This window comes from Hyalella azteca, unplaced genomic scaffold (assembly GCF_000764305.2).
Source record: "Hyalella azteca isolate HAZT.00-mixed unplaced genomic scaffold, Hazt_2.0.2 contig12133, whole genome shotgun sequence".
NCBI classification, from domain to species: domain Eukaryota; kingdom Metazoa; phylum Arthropoda; class Malacostraca; order Amphipoda; family Hyalellidae; genus Hyalella; species Hyalella azteca.
The window spans coordinates 3,067-21,600 of NW_025942098.1; the positions used below are offsets into that span (position 1 = coordinate 3,067).

At 38.5% G+C, this 18,534-nt stretch overlaps 2 protein-coding genes across 2 annotated transcripts; both read right to left on the reverse strand.

The window, feature by feature from the left end:
- Positions 1–3,731: 3,731 nt before the first annotated feature.
- LOC108670600 (AFG3-like protein 1) lies at positions 3,732–11,422 on the reverse strand (the record flags this gene model as incomplete). Its single annotated transcript, XM_018158066.1, is given in 13 exon segments — positions 3,732–3,930; positions 4,969–5,169; positions 5,525–5,606; positions 5,691–5,805; positions 6,239–6,320; positions 6,722–6,867; positions 7,347–7,500; positions 8,238–8,359; positions 8,642–8,688; positions 9,007–9,025; positions 9,258–9,423; positions 10,771–10,864; positions 11,355–11,422. Coding segments are annotated over 13 exon segments (1,495 nt in total), but the record flags the coding sequence as incomplete, so codon positions are not given.
- A 154-nt stretch (positions 11,423–11,576) lies between these two features.
- Positions 11,577–18,036, reverse strand: LOC108670601. Its single transcript, XM_018158067.1, has 3 exons — positions 17,934–18,036; positions 13,067–13,450; positions 11,577–11,684 (listed from the first exon to the last, which is right to left on the reverse strand). The coding sequence occupies exons 1-3, from the start codon at positions 18,003–18,005 to the stop codon at positions 11,577–11,579; spliced, it is 564 nt and encodes a 187-aa protein (XP_018013556.1). The 5' UTR covers positions 18,006–18,036.
- Between the last annotated feature and the right edge of the window lie 498 nt (positions 18,037–18,534).

Below are 18,534 nucleotides of genomic sequence, written 5' to 3' on the forward strand. Positions count from 1 at the left end.
TTCAGTATCTTACGATTACGTACATGATAAATAAATTTAATTTCATAATCATTTTCTAAATATATTTTAAAAACGCCGTCGAAAGTGCTTTGGGCTGATTTTACAACGTATGAGCTTCATACGTTAAATAAATATTTTATATTTATATATATACAGCGTATATATATATAAATAATATAATATAGCGTATTATATTTATATATATGTATACAGCGCCTCATACTATGAGGCGCTGTTGAGAGGAGCGTTATTTCGTTGGCTCCCAAGAGGTTAAACTCCAAAAATTTCTATTGCGTCCTCTCATCTTCTTTAAAAGTATGTAAAATCGTCGTAAAATTTTAGAGTACAAATGACTCTATGAGTAATGCTAATAAGTACATCTGATAACCTAAAATTCACTGAATAATTCATTAGTATGCTAACTATGCTTTTCAACCTTGTAAAATTCACGCAAACAAGCATTTCTGTACGATTACCTTCTACGTTTTGATTTTTTTTTTTCAATAGCTCCCACGAACACAGTATACGCTCAAGAACTGTCCATAGAAAACGAAGAAAATGATACCGTAGAAAACGAGCTAACCATGACTGAATAAAAATTGCTGAGCAGTGAGAATTAAGTCGCCAAGAAATAAAATCGCCGCTTCCACCTCATTAAGTAAAAAATACTTTATCGAAGGGGAAAAAATATTAAATAGCATTTAATCGTACAATCGAGACTAAAAATCCACTAAAACTATGAGAAATTGGTTTGATTTTTTTTTCCAAATAGCGAATAGCGATGCATGTTATGGCGTTTGTTTATGTTACTAACCTTCAATATTTTGTATTTATTTTTCTAAGTACGTCACGCGTTCTCAAAATTGTATTAGCTAAATAATTTGTTAATTATTGTGTTAAAATATAATTAAGCGGTAAATAATAACTAATATTTAACAACGACGAATAAATAATAAATCTGTTTTACTCAAGTCGTCATGATAATATAAATTAATAAATGTACAATATCCACACACAAATGTGCAGATAATTTCATCACAGTTAATAAATACATTCCACACAATGTAAATAAAACAGTAAATACATATTTATACAATGTATATTTGCATTGAAATCCGCGGCAAAGTTTTTCGTGTTGATTTTTTTACAGAACATTTTTCGAGGCGCAGAGGCAATAAAGCTGTCAGAGTTTTGAAATTTTAGTCCACGGTAAAAATGTTCGTATACACTAAGAAAAATAAATAGATCATATTATCCAAATAATAACACACTACACAGCTCATGAGAAGCAAATTAACGCCATATAGCTCGATACTTGGACAATGACCCGTTACATTTCCTGGAGTATCAGGCAAAATGTGAAAATTTCGACAGAATTTTCGAAAATATTTCTAAATTTTCAACTGTAATACTGGGACGAAATAATCGATTTCTGCATACGAACCCATCATAAAAAAAAACATATCATCTGAAAAAAATTCCATCTCATTATATCAAAATAAACTATAAAAAAATAAAAAAATTATTCAGTATCAAGTATGGAATATACGTAAAATTTCGACAAAATTTTGAACTAAAGCAAAATATAATTAATATAAATATTTGCAGGCCAAATAGAGTGATATCAATAATCAAAAGTTTTCCCTAAAAAACGAACACAACCTTCGAAAACATCGCACAAACTATCACTCAGGAAAATCAATGAGTCATAATGCCCAAATAATGACACACTTTCTTACCCACAGTACGAGACGAGAGCGGACGTAGCACTGATACGCCTGAGCGTAACTGAATCAGGATGACTCACAAGAGAAAAAAGTGTGTCAATATTTGGAGAAATTGTCACTTATATCTTTGAGTGTAGGGACGACACATGTCCTTAGAAAATCCTCCATTGATCCTAAAGAAGCAGAGAATTTCCTCCATATCGCCAGCATATAAATATTTCTCAATCGATTTTAAATGGAAATCAAGGATATTCGCTACGAACGACTGCCGTGTTTCGATCAAATAATTTATCGTTACAGAAGATAGTTTACAGACAATCTGAGAGGACTAACCCCTTTGACCCCTCACAGTAACTAGGTCTGTGGACCCCCAACCCCTTCATCCTCCATGCCTCCCTTGAGCCCCAAACCCCACTGATTTCCAAACAGGAACTGTGCCTAAATATGCACTAATGATCCCAGAAACTAGGCTTTAGGGGGACACTAATATTTCCCTTAAGCCCCCCTGACCCCCTCTCAAGCTCTCGAGCCCCATCGATCCCCCAAGATACCCCCAAGCCATCCGGGGTGAATAGTAAATGAAGGCCCGCTTAATCCACCCCAGAGTTCCCAGGTCGCTTCCATAATCCCCCCTTCTCTAGATACCACCCCCAGCCCCCTCTGGTCCTAACCCTCAAGCCCCCCTGATTCTCTCTAAAACTAGGCTTGCACGAGAATGCTCACCGCTCATTGGCCAGGACAATATGAATAAATTTCAGGCAACTGTGCTCATTCATCTAACCTACAATGCCGTTCAACTCTCCTAGTCATCGTCAGTTAAAGCCGGTTCAGTGGCTGTGGTATATAATCACGACAAAGCACTTAAAATAGTTTATTCAATCACTTTGTTTAAAATCAGTAAAACATGGTAAAGGGCAAGCATAAATTCCGACTAAAATAACTTATGAGAAACGTTCAATTCTATTCCCTATTGCACAGCATTAATGCACGTAGTTCAGGTTACCGTAATTCGCATAGGCGAACGATTAGCAGGCAAGACTAAGTCCTCACGGCACAGCCACAACTCCAGCGTTAAGCACAGAATGCCGACAGTTAACAGAGCTGAGGGTTCAGTTATGAACCTCACTATAGGGCTGGCAGGACACGACTAACTACCTGGCGCACAGACGCTCAGACCTGACCTGGTACTAGACAGTTCCAACTGCTGTAGGTCTGACTCGCATGTCACTGGCGCGGCTTCGCCATACGTAATAGAATAATTTCGTCACAAGAAAATGCTCATTGAATAAATTAGTGAACGATGTTCCTCGTTCACAGTCCCAAATAGTGACACGCTTTCTTACCCGCAGCACGGGAAGTGTGAGCGGACGTAGCACTGATACGAACTTGTGAAGGGTCAAACTGGGTCAGGATAGCATGCACTAGGACAGAAAATGCATAGGGATAAGAGGCCCTTCATTTTTATAATCCGCTAAGTTAACGTAAATACTTACGCTCTATTTTCTTGTCTATGATTGGTGGATTTTGCTTGAAAGGCCGTCAATGATTGGCTGACTTACGATCTCTTAACTTTTCGTTGAAAGTATAGGCCCTAGACAATGTATAATTTCTTTCTTCGAATATACACATTTACCCACCTTCTTGACAAACTCCTGCACGACCCACCTTCTTGACAAACTCCTTGACCCACCTTCTTGACACACTTGACCCACCTTCTTGACACACTCCTGCTTGTCAGTAAGCAGCTTGATGGTGGCACTATAAGCCTGATCAATAAGCAGTTTGACCCACCTTCTTGACACACTTGACCCACCTTCTTGACACACTCCTTCTTGTCAGTAAGCAGGGTGATGGTGGCACTATAAGCCTGATCAATAAGCAGCTTGACCCACCTTCTTGACACACTCCTTGACCCACCTTCTTGACACACTCCTTCTTGTCAGTGAGCAGCTTGATGGTGGCACTATAAGCCTGATCAATAAGCAGCTTGACACACTCCTTGACCCACCTTCTTGACACACTCCTTCTTGTCAGTGAGCAGGCTGATGGTGGCACTATAAGCCTGATCAATAAGCTGTTTGACCTCCTGGTCTATGGCGGCCGCGGTCTCCTCGCTGTAGGGCTTCTCCATGACCATCTCCCCGGGCTCCGGCAGCTGGTACACGCGCTGCCCTATACGCGCGTTCATGCCGTACTGCACCACCTGTGCGTTAATATAAGCTCTTATATACATCACTTAATACCACCTCTTATATTCATGAGCTATTCCAGCTGTTATATGCATGTGTTATACCAGTCATGCCGTACTGCACCACCTGTTTATAAATACCAGCTGTTATGTCTGTTGCTTAATACCACCTCTTATATGCATTAGATATACCAGCTCTTATATCTCTTATTTAATAGCACTTCTTATATTCATGAACTATACCAGCTGTTATATGCATGTGTTATATATCAGTCATGCCATATATTGCACCACCTGTTGGTCGGTACCAGGTGTTAGATGGTGCAATAGGGAGTCAACATTCAGTTCAATGTAGAAGCACTCGACTTCTGTAAATAATCTCGTAAAAAAGCACGCAGGAAGTCATAAAAATATTATGCCTGGGCATTAGCCATACTTGCCTGGGCATAAGCCATACCCATAAGCCATACTTGTCTGGGCATAAGCCTTACAACTTGCCTGGGCATAAGCCATACCTGCAAGCCATACTTGCCTGGGCATAAGCCATACTTGCCTGGAGCTGTAGGGCTTCTCCATGACCATCTCCCCGGGCTCCGGCAGCTGGTACACGCGCTGCCCTATACGCGCGTTCATGCCGTACTGCACCACCTGTGTGTTAATATAAGCTCTTATATACGTCACTTAATACCACCTCTTATATGCATTACATATACCACCTGTTAAATGCATGTGTTAGACCAGCTGTTATATCTCTTACTTAATACCAGCTGTTATATGCATTAGATATACCAGCTGTAATACCTCTTACTTAATACCACCTCTTATATTCATGAGCTATACCAGCTGTTAAATCCATGTGTTATACCAGTCCTGCCATATACTGTATTGCACCAGGTATTAATTAGATGGTGGCCATAGGGGGAAAACATTCAGTTTCAAGTAGAAAAAGTACGTAAACTTGACTTGTATGAAGAACCTAGTAAAAAAGCATGCAGAAAGTTATAAAGATGATATTGTGCCTGGGCATAAGCAATCCCTATAAGCCATACTCGCCTGGGCATAAGCCATGCTGGTGACTTTCTGGAGGTCGTCCTGGGCGCCCGTGGTGATCTTGTCGAAGAAGATGCGCTCGGCGGCGCGCCCTCCGAGCATGACGCACATGCGGTCGAAGAGCTGCTCCTGCGTGAACAGGAACTGTTCCTTGGGCAGGTACTGCGCGTACCCCAGCCCTTTGCCCCGCGGGATGATGGACACCTGTTGACAGGGGCAGCGTCAGTGACAGGAACTGTTCACCTACAGGAGGGTCGGGACCCAATAGTATCCCCAGAACCCTCTTACTTAGATGGACAAGAGACCCAATTTTAACCTCAGGACCCACGTCGCAAGTGGTTCAGCGGACCAATTTCCAGAAGTCCCCATCTCGATGCATGGGTGTTTGGTCCACCCACCTTCAAAAGAGGGTTATCATCATAAGTAGGTCAGCGGTTGACCCACCTTGAGAAGTAGGTCAGCACAGGTTGCCCCACCTTGAGAAGTGGGTCAGCGTGCTCAAGGAACCAGCCACACACGGCATGGCCCGCCTCGTGGTGGGCTACGGTGATTGACCCACCTTGAGAAGTGGGTCAGCGTGCTCGAGGAACCAGCCACACACAGCATGGCCCGCCTCGTGGTGGGCTACGGTGGTTGACCCACTTTGAGAAGTGGGTCAGCGTGCTCAAGGAACCGGCCACACACGGCATGGCCCGCCTCGTGGTGGGCTACGGTGATTGACCCACCTTGAGAAGTGGGTCAGCGCAAGTTGACCCACCTTGAGAAGTGGGTCAGCGTGCTCAAGGAACCAGCCACACACGGCATGGCCCGCCTCATGGTGAGCTACGTTGGTTGACCCACCTTGAGAAGTGGGTCAGCGTGAACCTAATCATTTGTAAACCATGATGAATAATAACTTATACATTTTAGTTAGGTACTTCAGAGCCTATAACTGCTGAGGCTTCATGATGATGATAATCATAAAATAAAGCTATCACTTATGAATGATTACATAAAACTTTCAGCACAACTTTCCTTGCCTGCTCATAAATTACCCGCAAAAAATATCCATCCAATGTCTAGCACCAATTACCCCAACTGCTAAAAAATTAACTTAAAAGCACAAAAATTACCCTGCCTGCCCAAAAATTTCCACAAAAGACCCCAAAAATACCCCAAATGCCCACAAATTATCCCGACTGCTCAAAAATTACCTTAAAAGCACGAAAATTACCCTGACTGCCCAAAAATTACCCTGACTGCCACAAAATTACCCCGACTGCCCCAGAATTACCCGTAAACCCTGGGGTAAGCGCTGCCATTTTCCTTGCCAGCTCCGCCTTGTCCAGATCAGTGCGCAGCGGCGTCAAGTGAACCTGCAATCATGATTGTGATGATGAATCAGTGAATATGATGGAATATATATAGAATTATATCCTACATAATTTCATTATCTAGGTATATAGGTACATATGTAATAATGCTGCACTATTTCTCGTAAAATTATTTTAGGATTAAAAAAACAAATGAAGGCCTTGCCTACAGAGCAAGGCCTTGTAGGCGTAGATGAAAGGCTTATCTCCAGACATATTATTTACAATAACATTATATTATAATTTTATGAGATATAAATTAAATAATGCTGCAGCATTTACCATAATATTGTTAAAGGATAATAATAATAAACAAAGATACCTTAAATATAGAGGCGCGCCCCTTAATGTCAGGCGGGGGCACGTAGATCTTATTTAAATATAATAATAAGATATAAAGATACCTTAAATATAGAGGCGCGCCCCTTAATGTCAGGCGGGGGCACGTAGATCTGGCGGTCGAAGCGGCCGGGGCGCAGCAGCGCCTTGTCCAGGATGTCCAGGCGGTTGGTGGCCGCCAGCACCACCACGTTGCTGGATGTGTTGAATCCTGCACGGCATTTATACCTTAGTTCAACACGAATTAAACATTTTCAACGTTATTTAACCATGGGTTCAACATTTTTAACGTTATTTAACCATGGGTTCATCATAGGTCACACCACGTTGCTCGACGTGTTGAATCCTGCACGGTATTTATACCTTAGTTCAACACTCGTTCAATATTATCAACGTTATTTAACCATGGGTTCAAAATTGAAAACATTATTTAACCTTGAGTTCAACATTTTTAAGAATATTTAACCATGGGTTCAACGACGGCAAAATTTCAGCGTTGAAACTTCCAGCAAAAACCTTAACTCTGAAACTTCAACGCTGAATATTCAATGCTGAAATGTAAATGAAAAGTTTCAACGTTGAAACTTCACCGTCCATCTCCACCAGGAGCTGGTTCAAGGTGTTCTCCCTGTTCTCACCGTCCATCTCCACCAGGAGCTGGTTCAAGGTGTTCTCCCTGTTCTCTCTCACCGTCCATCTCCACCAGGAGCTGGTTCAAGGTGTTCTCCTGCTCGCTGTGCCCCCCGAAGCTCTTGCCGCCGCGCTTGCGCCCCACGGCGTCGATCTCGTCCAGGAACAAGATGCAGGGGGCGTGCTTGCGGGCCATCGCGAACATGTCCCGCACCTGGGGAGGGACATGTGTTAGATGGGCCGTAATAGGAGGGACATGTGTTAATTGGGCCCTAAATAGGAGGTGCATGTGTTAGATGGGGCCTAAATAGTCCCGCACCTGGGGAGGGACATGTGTTAGAAGGGCCCTAAATAGGAGGGACATGTGTTAAATGGGCCCTAAATAGGAGGTGCATGTGTTAGATGGGGCCTAAATAGTCCCGCACCTGGGGGAGGGACATGTGTTAGAAGGGCCCTAAATAGGAGGGACATGTGTTAAATGGGCCCTAAATAGGAGGTGCATGTGTTAAATGGGCCCTAAATAGTCCCGCGCCTGGAGGGACATGTATTAGATAGGCCCTAAATTAATAAACAGGGGGTGAATTAGTCCTGTACTTGAAGGAGGGACATGAATGGGCTCTAAACTGGAGTTACGGGAGAGGGAGGAGGGGAGGGCCTCGGAGGAAGGGTCTTAACTAGGGAGGTTATAGAGGGCTCTTTACATGGGGGTCAACACGCCCCGCGTCAAAGAGAAGCTCGTCAGTAAAAAAAGTCTGAGTGCAGAACCTGCTACAACGCCAGACGGTTTTGACCAGGTTCTCCTGGGTAGTTATAATGTACTTAGAAAAGGATAAATACTTCCTTCCTAAGCAGAAGTGCAGTTCTAGCCTTCCGAGCATTTAGGTGGGCCCCATTTACCCTGCATCGCCCACATACTCTAGAGCCCCACTTATCCTAAATGACCTTACTCACCCTGGAGGGCCCCACGCCCACGAACATCTCGAGGAACTCTGAGCCTGAGGCGTAGATGAAGGGCACGTCCGCCTCCCCCGCCGTCGCCTTCGCCAGGAGCGTCTTGCCCGTCCCGGGGGGCCCTGTGGGGCCAACATACAGGTTTATTGGGGCCCAAAATCTGAGGTCAGTGGGCCAAACACCTGAGGTCAGTGGGCCAAACATTTAGGTTCAGTGGGCCAACATTCAGTGTCAGGTGGAAGAAAGCATACATAATAATGTGGGGCCAAACATACGAAGTCATGAAGGGCCATACATTCGGAGTCACGTAGCGTAAAACATGCGGAGCCCTTGGGGGCGCACATACGCAGTCATGTGGGTCCAAACATACAGGGTGAGTACATCTCCTTCTTTCTGCCCCCCATCTGTAAGTATGGCCCCCTTGGGGATCTTGGCCCCCAGGTCCCCCCACCTGTAAGTCTGTCTCTTATACACATCTAGATGTGTATAAGAGACAGATTGTCATGATGGTGGACCATGCATTGTCATGATGATGNAGCCTGTACACATCATTTGTATTGTTATACATCATGTAGACCAGGAAGCCTTTATACATCATTTGTATTGTTATACATCATTTGTATTGTTACACATCATGTAGACCAGGAAGCCTGTACACATCATTTGTATTGTTATACATCATGTAGACCAGGAAGCCTGTACACATCATTTGTATTGTTATACATCATGTAGACCAGGAAGCCTGCACACATCATTTGTATTGTTATACATCATGTAGACCAGGAAGCCTGCACACATCATTTGTATTGTTATACATCATTTGTATTGTTATACATCATTTGTATTGTTATACAGGGTAATATTACCTACCTATATGTCAGCTACAAATAGTATGTCACCTACCTACAGTATGTCACCTACCTATATGTCACCTACATATAGTATGTCACCTACATATATGTCACCTACATATAGTATGTCACCTACCTATATGTCACCTACATGTAGTATGTCACCTACCTATAATAAGCAAGGTAGGCAGGAAGCCGAGCAGACTGGCGGGCTCGAACTCGTTCTTGTAGACGACCGCGAGCATGTCCTGCGGCTCCACCCCCAGCTCCTGCTGCGCCGCCTCCAGGTTACGCTCGAAGCTGTCCACGCTGCCTACGCTGAACCACAGGGTCGCCTGCGCAGGGCATGGGGAGGTATAAGAGGTATGGTGGGGAGGTATGGTGGGGAGGTATGGGGAGTGGGCAGCCTTTACTAAACATGGCTAGACAAATAAGTTGTCTATGCTGCCCACGCTGGACCTGCTGGAGGCTACGTTTGTACATGTATTTCAACATAGGAATTGATAAATACACAGGATAATACATGGATATCTAACATTAGACATGGATATGACAGGCTAGACATGGATATGCTATGATAGACCAGGATGTTGAAGGTTATGGACATACAAGGTACGTAACGTAGGTCAGGATGTTGAAGGTTATGGACATACAAGGTACATAACGTAGGTCAGGATGTTGAAGGTTATGGACATACAAGGTATGTAACGTAGGTCAGGATGTTGAAGGTTATGGACATACAAGGTAAGATTTTTCAGGAAATTCACGAATTCCAGGATTTCGATCTTGGCCTCCTCGCAGCCAGCCACGTCCCTGCAATGTTACGAATACTTCAGAAAACAGGCTCCTTAATATAATTTTATTTATTTAATTACATTTAAGTTAACTTCGTCAAAAGCTTCTTTAAATTAATTAAATTTAAGGTAACTTCATCAAAAGCCTCTTCAAATTAATTAATTTTTACTTTACTTCATCAACGGCCAATCAAAGCAAACTTCCTCAAAGTAACCTTCAACTTTGATTTAAGGCTGGCCCTTATGAATAAATAATTAAACCTTTTAATGTAAATTGTCACATTAAATAATATATAGTATATACCGGCTATATAAGAGGAATGGCAACTATAGGTAGATATAGTGAGGCATATAAGTGAAAATGGTACCAAAATTAATGATTTCACTAAAATTCATGGCATAAATAAAAAGCAAATTACAAATTACTGGCAAGAAAAAATTATTACTACATAATGAAAACAATCAAAATAAATAAGATAAACAAAATAAAAATCAAAATAAATAAAGGTACGTAACGTAGGTCAGGATGTTGAAGGTTATGGACATACAAGGTACGTAACGTACGTAGGTCAGGATGTTGAAGGTTATGGACATACAAGTTACGTAACATAAGTAGGTCAGGATGTTGAAGGTTAGGGACATACAAGGTGCGTAACGTAGGTCAGGATGTTGAAGGTTATGGACATACAAGGTGCGTAACGTAGGTAAGGATGTTGAAGGTTATGGACATACAAGGTGCATAACGTAGGTCAGGATGTTGAAGGTTATGGACATACAAGGTACGTAACGTAGGTCAGGATGTCAAAGGTTATGGACATACAAGGTACGTAACGTAGGTTACGTGTCGCACAAGGTATGTGGCATGCGGGTCCCTACATGTGAACTCACGGCGCCCTCAGCAGAGTTCCCCGGCAGGAGCTTGACGCGGACCCACTTCTTGTCCACCACCTCCAGCTTCTCAACCAGCCCTTTGTTCAGGTAACTGCTCATGGATAATGATTTTTTAATAAATAATATCCAGAATAAATAATTATATATATGCATATAAATAGTGTATAATGTACAGACCATCTCTATCTGTCTGCTCACGGATAATGATATTTTAAATAAAATCTATCCACAGGACCAGTAAAGAGTAAATACATAAATACATGTTATGCTAATAAAGACAGCACATAGACAGCACTATATGAATATAGTAAATAAGAAATGTATGATATATATAGCAACATTAGTCTAAATTATATTGAAAGTTTATCGTATTTTTAATGAATGATGAAAAATTATAATTAGAGAAGCTTTAATTCTTGGTGACGTCCTACCAGACACATATACTGCAAATTTATATTTTCACTGATTATATTGCTTGCTTATTAATTAAAATAATGTTAATAATTAAAATTATCATAATCTTATTAGAATAATGTTAATACCGGTAATCAAAATGATCATAAAGTTAAAAGAAGCTTTACTTCTTGGTGAACTCCTTCCACGTGATCTCCTTGTACGCGAGGTGGTAGTACCTGTCTCTTATACACATCTAGATGTGTATAAGAGACAGACTTAGCTCACTTGTAGCAGAACTTAGCTCACTTGTAGCAGAACTTAGCTCACTTGTAGCAGAACTTAGCTCACTTGTAGCAGAACTTAGCTCACTTGTAGCAGAACTTAGCTCACTTGTAGCAGAACTTAGCTCACTTGTAGAAGAAGTTGAAGTCCAGAGGTTTCTCAGATGGAATCTTTTTTTGTGCCTCAGCTGCTGCCTTGGGTGGAACGCTGCCGTCTTCTTTGGAAGCTGCAGGCTATAATTAAAACTTATGTATTGTTGAAAATTATTATAATAAATCCTGTTAATTATAAATAATTTTCCAAAATTTTCCTCACTTTAAATTTTTGCCACACCTAATTTCCAGGATGTTTTGTATTTTGCATCAAATTTTTCTCTCGCTTGAAATTATTCAAATGAATATTTAGGATTTATAATTATATTAATGTTCAGATAACTTCAACTCTACTTTTTATTAACTTTACATTTAAAATTCACTATAATTTTCAACTATGATTTCAAGATTACCATACCAGTAGGTTCTAGAATTTATTAACTAATTTAAAAATTGAAGTGCATATATTTCTTACATTGGGTTCTCAATACCTACATAAATAACATAATTAGTTGTGCTAAGAAATGATATTTTATGCACATGTTATAAAATTACATACAGCAATCCTTTGATTAACGCAGTTAATAAATCCCCGAGTTTTACCGTGTTAAGCAAAACCGCACTAATCAAACTTAAGAATATATAAAATAATTATAATGAATCCTCAAAAATAGCAAAGGAAAGGAAAATTATGTAGTTTGATAAAAGTGAGCAGCACCGCGTAGATTAAGGGTAGGTTGCAATTTTTTTTTCCGCGTTAATCAAAACCGCGGTATTCAAAACCGTGCTAATCAAGGGATTGCTGTATTTAAGAAAACAAAATAAATTTATATACCTACAATTTTACAATTATATATACCTAAATATTTAATAGGTAATTATTTGTATATTCTCCTGATAGTAAACTGTCTACCAGAGCACGACCTAGTCCGAATATCAAATTAATTAACTGAAATAATAATTAATTATCTTAATTAACTTATATACAATACAATCAAAATATTTAATAAAAAAACAATCAATACAAGTACTAGGCTGCATGGCAAAAAATTCTATTTGTTCTCAGTATACCTACAATTTTACAATTATAAATACTTAGCTGATAGTAAACTGTCTACCAGAGCACGACATAGTCTTAATATCGAATTAATTAACTGAAATAATAATTAATAATTAATTAACCTAATTACCTTATGATACATTACAATCAAAATATTTAATAAAAAAACAATCAATACAAGTACCTACTAGGCTGCATGGCAAAAAATTCCATTTGTTCTCTCATTTTAGATAATAAGTAGGTATTAATATTAATTATTATATTATATTATTGAAAAATAATTATGAAAACAATTAGCTAAATACAAACATGAATATTCACCAGAAATTGTAGTAAATAAAAAGCAAAACATTACCTCATTTGCACCAGCATCTCTTCTGAAATATTTTTCAAATCCTTTAGGAGGTTTTTCAGTAAATTTTAAANTTCACAGGAAATGTAGTAAATAAAAGCAAAACATTACCTCATTTGCACCAGCATCTCTTCTGAAATATTTTTCAAATCCTTTAGGAGGTTTTTCACTAAATTTTAAGTCCTGCCAGAGTCCTTCAACGCTCGGGAGGACTTCACGGCTGGCAAGGATATTCCGAGCTTTATGTGAAGCTTGCACGACCTCGGAAAAAGATAAACTTCTTAATAGCTTCTTCATGAATCCATTATTAAATATGTGTGATGATTGTGTATTATAATTAAGGGGAGTATTAAATGCTGTATTATAAGATCCATGAATTAAATGAGAATCAAAGACTGGTTCTTCAAAGTTTTGACGAGCGTCAGAAGAATTTCTTGGGCCTGCAGGCTGCCTGGCGCACGCAGAGCTGCTCAGCCGCATGCATTGCTGCAGCACCTGCAATATAAAAATGTTTACATGTTTAATGGAGTACAGAATGAATGATATTAAATAAATAAATGTATTGGTGCAGCACCTGCAATATTAAAGTTGACATGTTCAAACAAGTACAGAATGAATGACATTAAATAAATAAATGCATTGCTATATAAATAAATAATTTTTTTTAATAAATGAATGCATTGGTATACCTATAAATAAATAAATTTGTTAATAAATAAATGTATTGGTGCAGCACCTGCAATATAGAAGTTGACATGTTCAACAGAGTACAGAATGAATGATATTAAATACCGTCAACCTGGGCTACTTGGGACGGGCGGAGTAACTCGGGACAGTCCTCAGACACGGCGTAGAACTGTTTTAGTAGCAAAACTAATTGGAATATTGCAAAACTAAATATAGTGGTGTAAAGGTCAACATTTTTCCTATCTATGTAGTATAAAGGAAGTTAAAAAATAGGTACCGGTACTACATTTACTAGCTTTGAAAAATTCCTAAAAAAATGGTGAAAAACGATATTTAGAAAATTTACTTCTGCTAAGGTCTGTAGTAAAAAAAATATTTGCCATATTAAAAAATTTCGCTTAGAAAAATGTGGCAGACAAGTGTCAGCATGAAAACTTAATTTGCGTAATTTACATACAGTACACTCTGCATGCTTCAAATGTTTTAAAATGAAGTTTTATTCCAAGTGTCCAGAGTAGCCCCGTTCGACAGGGCAACTCGGGACACTCTTTTTTTGCTTCTGGCTCCTTACGAATAGCATATGGAATTTTTTTGAAGAAGCCATGTGATAGCCCTTGTAAAGAGCTTTGAAATGAGGCTAAACTTGTTTATGAAATGTTTCATGGTAAGAAGTTATTAATGGAAAACGTTCAAAATTGTCCTGAGTAGCCCCGGTTGATGGTAAATAAATGCATTGGTATATAAATAAATAAGTTTGTTAATAAATAAATGCATTGATGCAGCACCTGCAATATAGAAGTTGACATGTTCAACTGAATACAGAATGAATGATATTAAATAAATAAATGCATTGGTATATAAATAAATAAATTTGTTAATAAATAAATAATGAAATGAATTTCTTTAATTCAATGAAAATTATAGCCAATATTTCAGATTGGCTTCTTTTCAATACAGTTTCACTAATAACTGAAAGATAAGTCTAGTAATCAGTATACATAGTAGTACCTATTTGATAAATGGCAACTTGGTAAGTATGCAAGTATGAAGATGTTGCTGATGTGCCATTGAAGATGGCTATGATATCAATAACAAGAAAATCCTAATACTGAAAAATGTTCTAAATTGGTTTAAACTTTAAACCATAATACAAAACTTGTATTATAGAAAATGTTCATTTTATAGAAGTGATAATTACTTTATTTTGATAATTGAGAGAGGCAGGACTTTGAGAACTCAGGCATGTAACATTAATTAAAATTAGATGTTATTATAATTTAGGCATTATTAAAATGTTCTTGCAGTGATGTTTTCAAAATTTTAATTTAAAAACACACCTAAGTATTTAAAATTAATAATTTTATGGTAAATAACATTAATAAATTTCATAAATATGATGCAATAAATTTCATAAATATGATGCAAATATTATCAATCTGTTATGAATATCAAGAACATCATTCAACAATGTTTCACATTTATAGTAATAGCACCTAGACAAGTAAACAAGACAAGAGGTATTCTTGATTTTAATGTCAATATTTGTTGCTGTGACATTAATAAATCATTGATAGAACAATTCCATTGGCGTCTATTGATTACCATATGAATTAAATCACAATAAATGGATTCAGTACCGTAATTTATGAATCCCTATTATATATGGGAATAAAAACTTCCCAATTATTTCAGAAATATTTCAAGAATGAATATGCTTGTGAAAACTAAACTTTTGTAGTGACTGGAGTCTTCAAAATGATAAAATGGTTAATCTCAAGTATTAAGGTATAAGAAAGAGATCATTATAAGATTTGTAAGAAAAAAACCTTGTTATTTTCAACATAAAAGATAGAATGTTTTTAATATAAAAAAATATCCACTGCTCCACATCTTCAGTAATAAAAATGAGCTCTCACTCACTTGGCAACTGCCGACTGAAATTCCATCAAGTATATATATTAACTGCCAACCAGAGTCCGGACCAATCAACGAGACACTGAGATCATTGAGATGTGTGCATTGCTTTTGTTGTGTGTGTATGTAGGTCATTTGGCTCCTTAGTATACGGTATATCATTTGGATCCCTATTATATTTCACTTTGCTCTCCATATCATTGTCTTCAATTATGGTTAATTAACTAATTCATCTTATCAGTGTAGCTAATTCAATTTTTCAAATGTCTCTTTGAAGTTTGAACTTCCTAGTAATTATGTTGTGTGGCATTGATTTCATTGAAACAGAACAACTTTTTCTCAAATTATTAAACACAGTTTTTCAATGTTGAATTTTTTATCAAAATACTGGCCTACATAAATAAAAACTTCAAAAGTAATATATGAAGTAGAGTTGGCCATGGTGGCATTCTAAATGCCTTATCTATGACCATGAGACGTTTTGAGAATTGAGACCAGGCCCATCTTCATATGGAATTTAGGAGTGAGGCGGCGCATGGTGGCAGGGAATTATTGTGAGTACTTATCAGTCCACCGCCATGCGGCGGTCTTAACCCTTCACAAGGCCCCATGCCCTTGTCCCTTGGGCCCCTCTTGCAAGTTGTAATGGTCTAAACTCAACAGTTCGACCCCATGGTCTCATCACAACTCCCTTTAGAAATATGTGGAGTTTCGAAATTGATAGTAATAAATCAATAAATATTTGAACTGGGAAATTCCTTAGTTACTTAAGACTCTGATGCGTTTGGTGAAGCACCAGGATCAATAAGATCTTGACCCTCAGATGTATTAGTCATTGAGGGATCGTTTAGCACTTTCACAAATCACAATGATAAGAAAAACAGAGAGGTTCACAGGAACGTCCTCTTTCGACAACGGTTCAAGCTCTTTTTCGTGCAGAGAGTGGATGAATATTGCAAGATCTCTGGCGACGCTTCAGTAGCAAAATTTATGCCTTCAGAAGATCTTGCCGACACATTTAGATTGAAATTCTTTCATTTAATATATTTATTAGTCTTTGGCCAAGTATTTAAAAAAAGTAAGGTTTCCGCACTTTCTGGTATGTTGGATTGATCAGTATGCAGTGAAGCTTGTCCGGAATCAGTTGCAATGAGTTCCCACCAAAAAAATGTAAACATCAAGTTAACAATTACGTAGTTGTGGTCACATTAGAGTGGTCAGACTGCATTATCACATGTTCAGTTGACACTTGCTGTACAATCAGACTGTTTTTAAGGTAAAATTAGTTATTTGGAGTAACACGTGCATGCAACCTTTTAAATAAGTTCATGGCTTGTAAATAGTTTTTCATTACTCAGCGTAAATGGCTTTTCATTAAAAATTACCTGGCGACTCATCTTAAAATTACCCGGCGACGCTTAGGGCTTAAAAACCCATATATTGGCGACACTGCATCCACCCTCTGCACCATGGCTGTGAGAGAAGGTGCCAGAAAGCGCAATGGATTCAATTTAGTAATTTTTTATTTGAAATCGGTCTCAGTTCTTTGGACTAGGAGCGTAAATTACAGTGTAAAACCTATTAAAAGTTTACGTTTCTGCGTGAATTTTGATGCTGTTAGCATTGAAATACTTGGAAGTATCTCTGATGCAAGAAATACTGGCTAAATACATTTTAATTTAGAAATTAACATCGATCAAAATTACTGTTGTTCTGGGCTATGTTGGTTCTTGCGACCGATTTTTGCATCCAGTCGCTTATAATGAAAATAAAATTGTTTAAGCAAGTATTTCTTGCATTAGAGATACTTCAAAGTTTGTTGATGTTAACAGCATTATAATCGATGCAGAAACGTACATTTTTTATATAGATATTAAAAATTTAGGCTCTTTGACTTGTATACCTACTATAACTATGGCCCTATGGGTCTAGGATTTCAAATGGATGCATGTGTTCAAATTCAAATAAGGCCCGCCCACGGCCAGTATCACTCAGCTGACGAACTGCCCCTTTCTTCAGAAGCAAGAAAGCTTTTGCCGGGTAAGGTTGTGTTACATGATTGATCCTCACTCCTCGGTCCGTAAAGAAGTGTCGATCGGTTCAAAATGACACAAGACCAGGTTCTTTTGAATAACCTATAGAATTGCACCATGATCTGGCTGCGGAATACATTTTTTTATTTTAAACACTATTTTACAAATAAATGAATAGTATAAACTTTAATAACATCCCCACTTTTCTGTTATGTTGAAGCTGAAAGGTCCAGAAGGCTGGCTCACTTATCATCTCAATTCTCAATCTGTCTGAAGGACTGAATCCTGGAAAAACAAAACTTGACAAATTGTTACATAATACATCACTGATTTCAATATATTACCTGATTGTGGCGCTGGCACTGAGTTGTAGGCATCAGCAGGTTATTCTTCAAGGTTAAAAGCCTATGAGCCATTCCGGCCAACCTTGTTTTCTAGGCACCGGCGGCGGCANTATAAACTTTTGTGTCGTCGGCATACATGGAGCACACGAATAAGGTTATAATAAAAGCTTATGTCACTTTTGCTAATGAGGACTTTAAACCCATTATGAATTCTATTAGCGGCTCTTGCTTGACACATAACAATGACTTCTCTAATTCTGATTGCAAAGTTGGCCTTACTATACGAACTAATATTAACACGTCAAACAGAAACACGGTTTAGCGGCCGTAGTGATTTCATTAAAAAAACAAGAGATATGAACTCAAAATTATGCATTATCGGCATATCTTGAATAAAGTGTAGTAAATTTCTTATAGGCGACAGACCTACGGCCTGTAGTGATTTCAATACCTCGTCCTTGTACGTATGTTATGAAGAGTTCATCCAAATATGAGCGCGTCGGAAAACCCGAGAAAATATTATTCAGCTCCAGGTTTTGTTGCAACCGATCGCAATTTACACAAAATATTAGATAATATTAATTACTACAACACATGAATC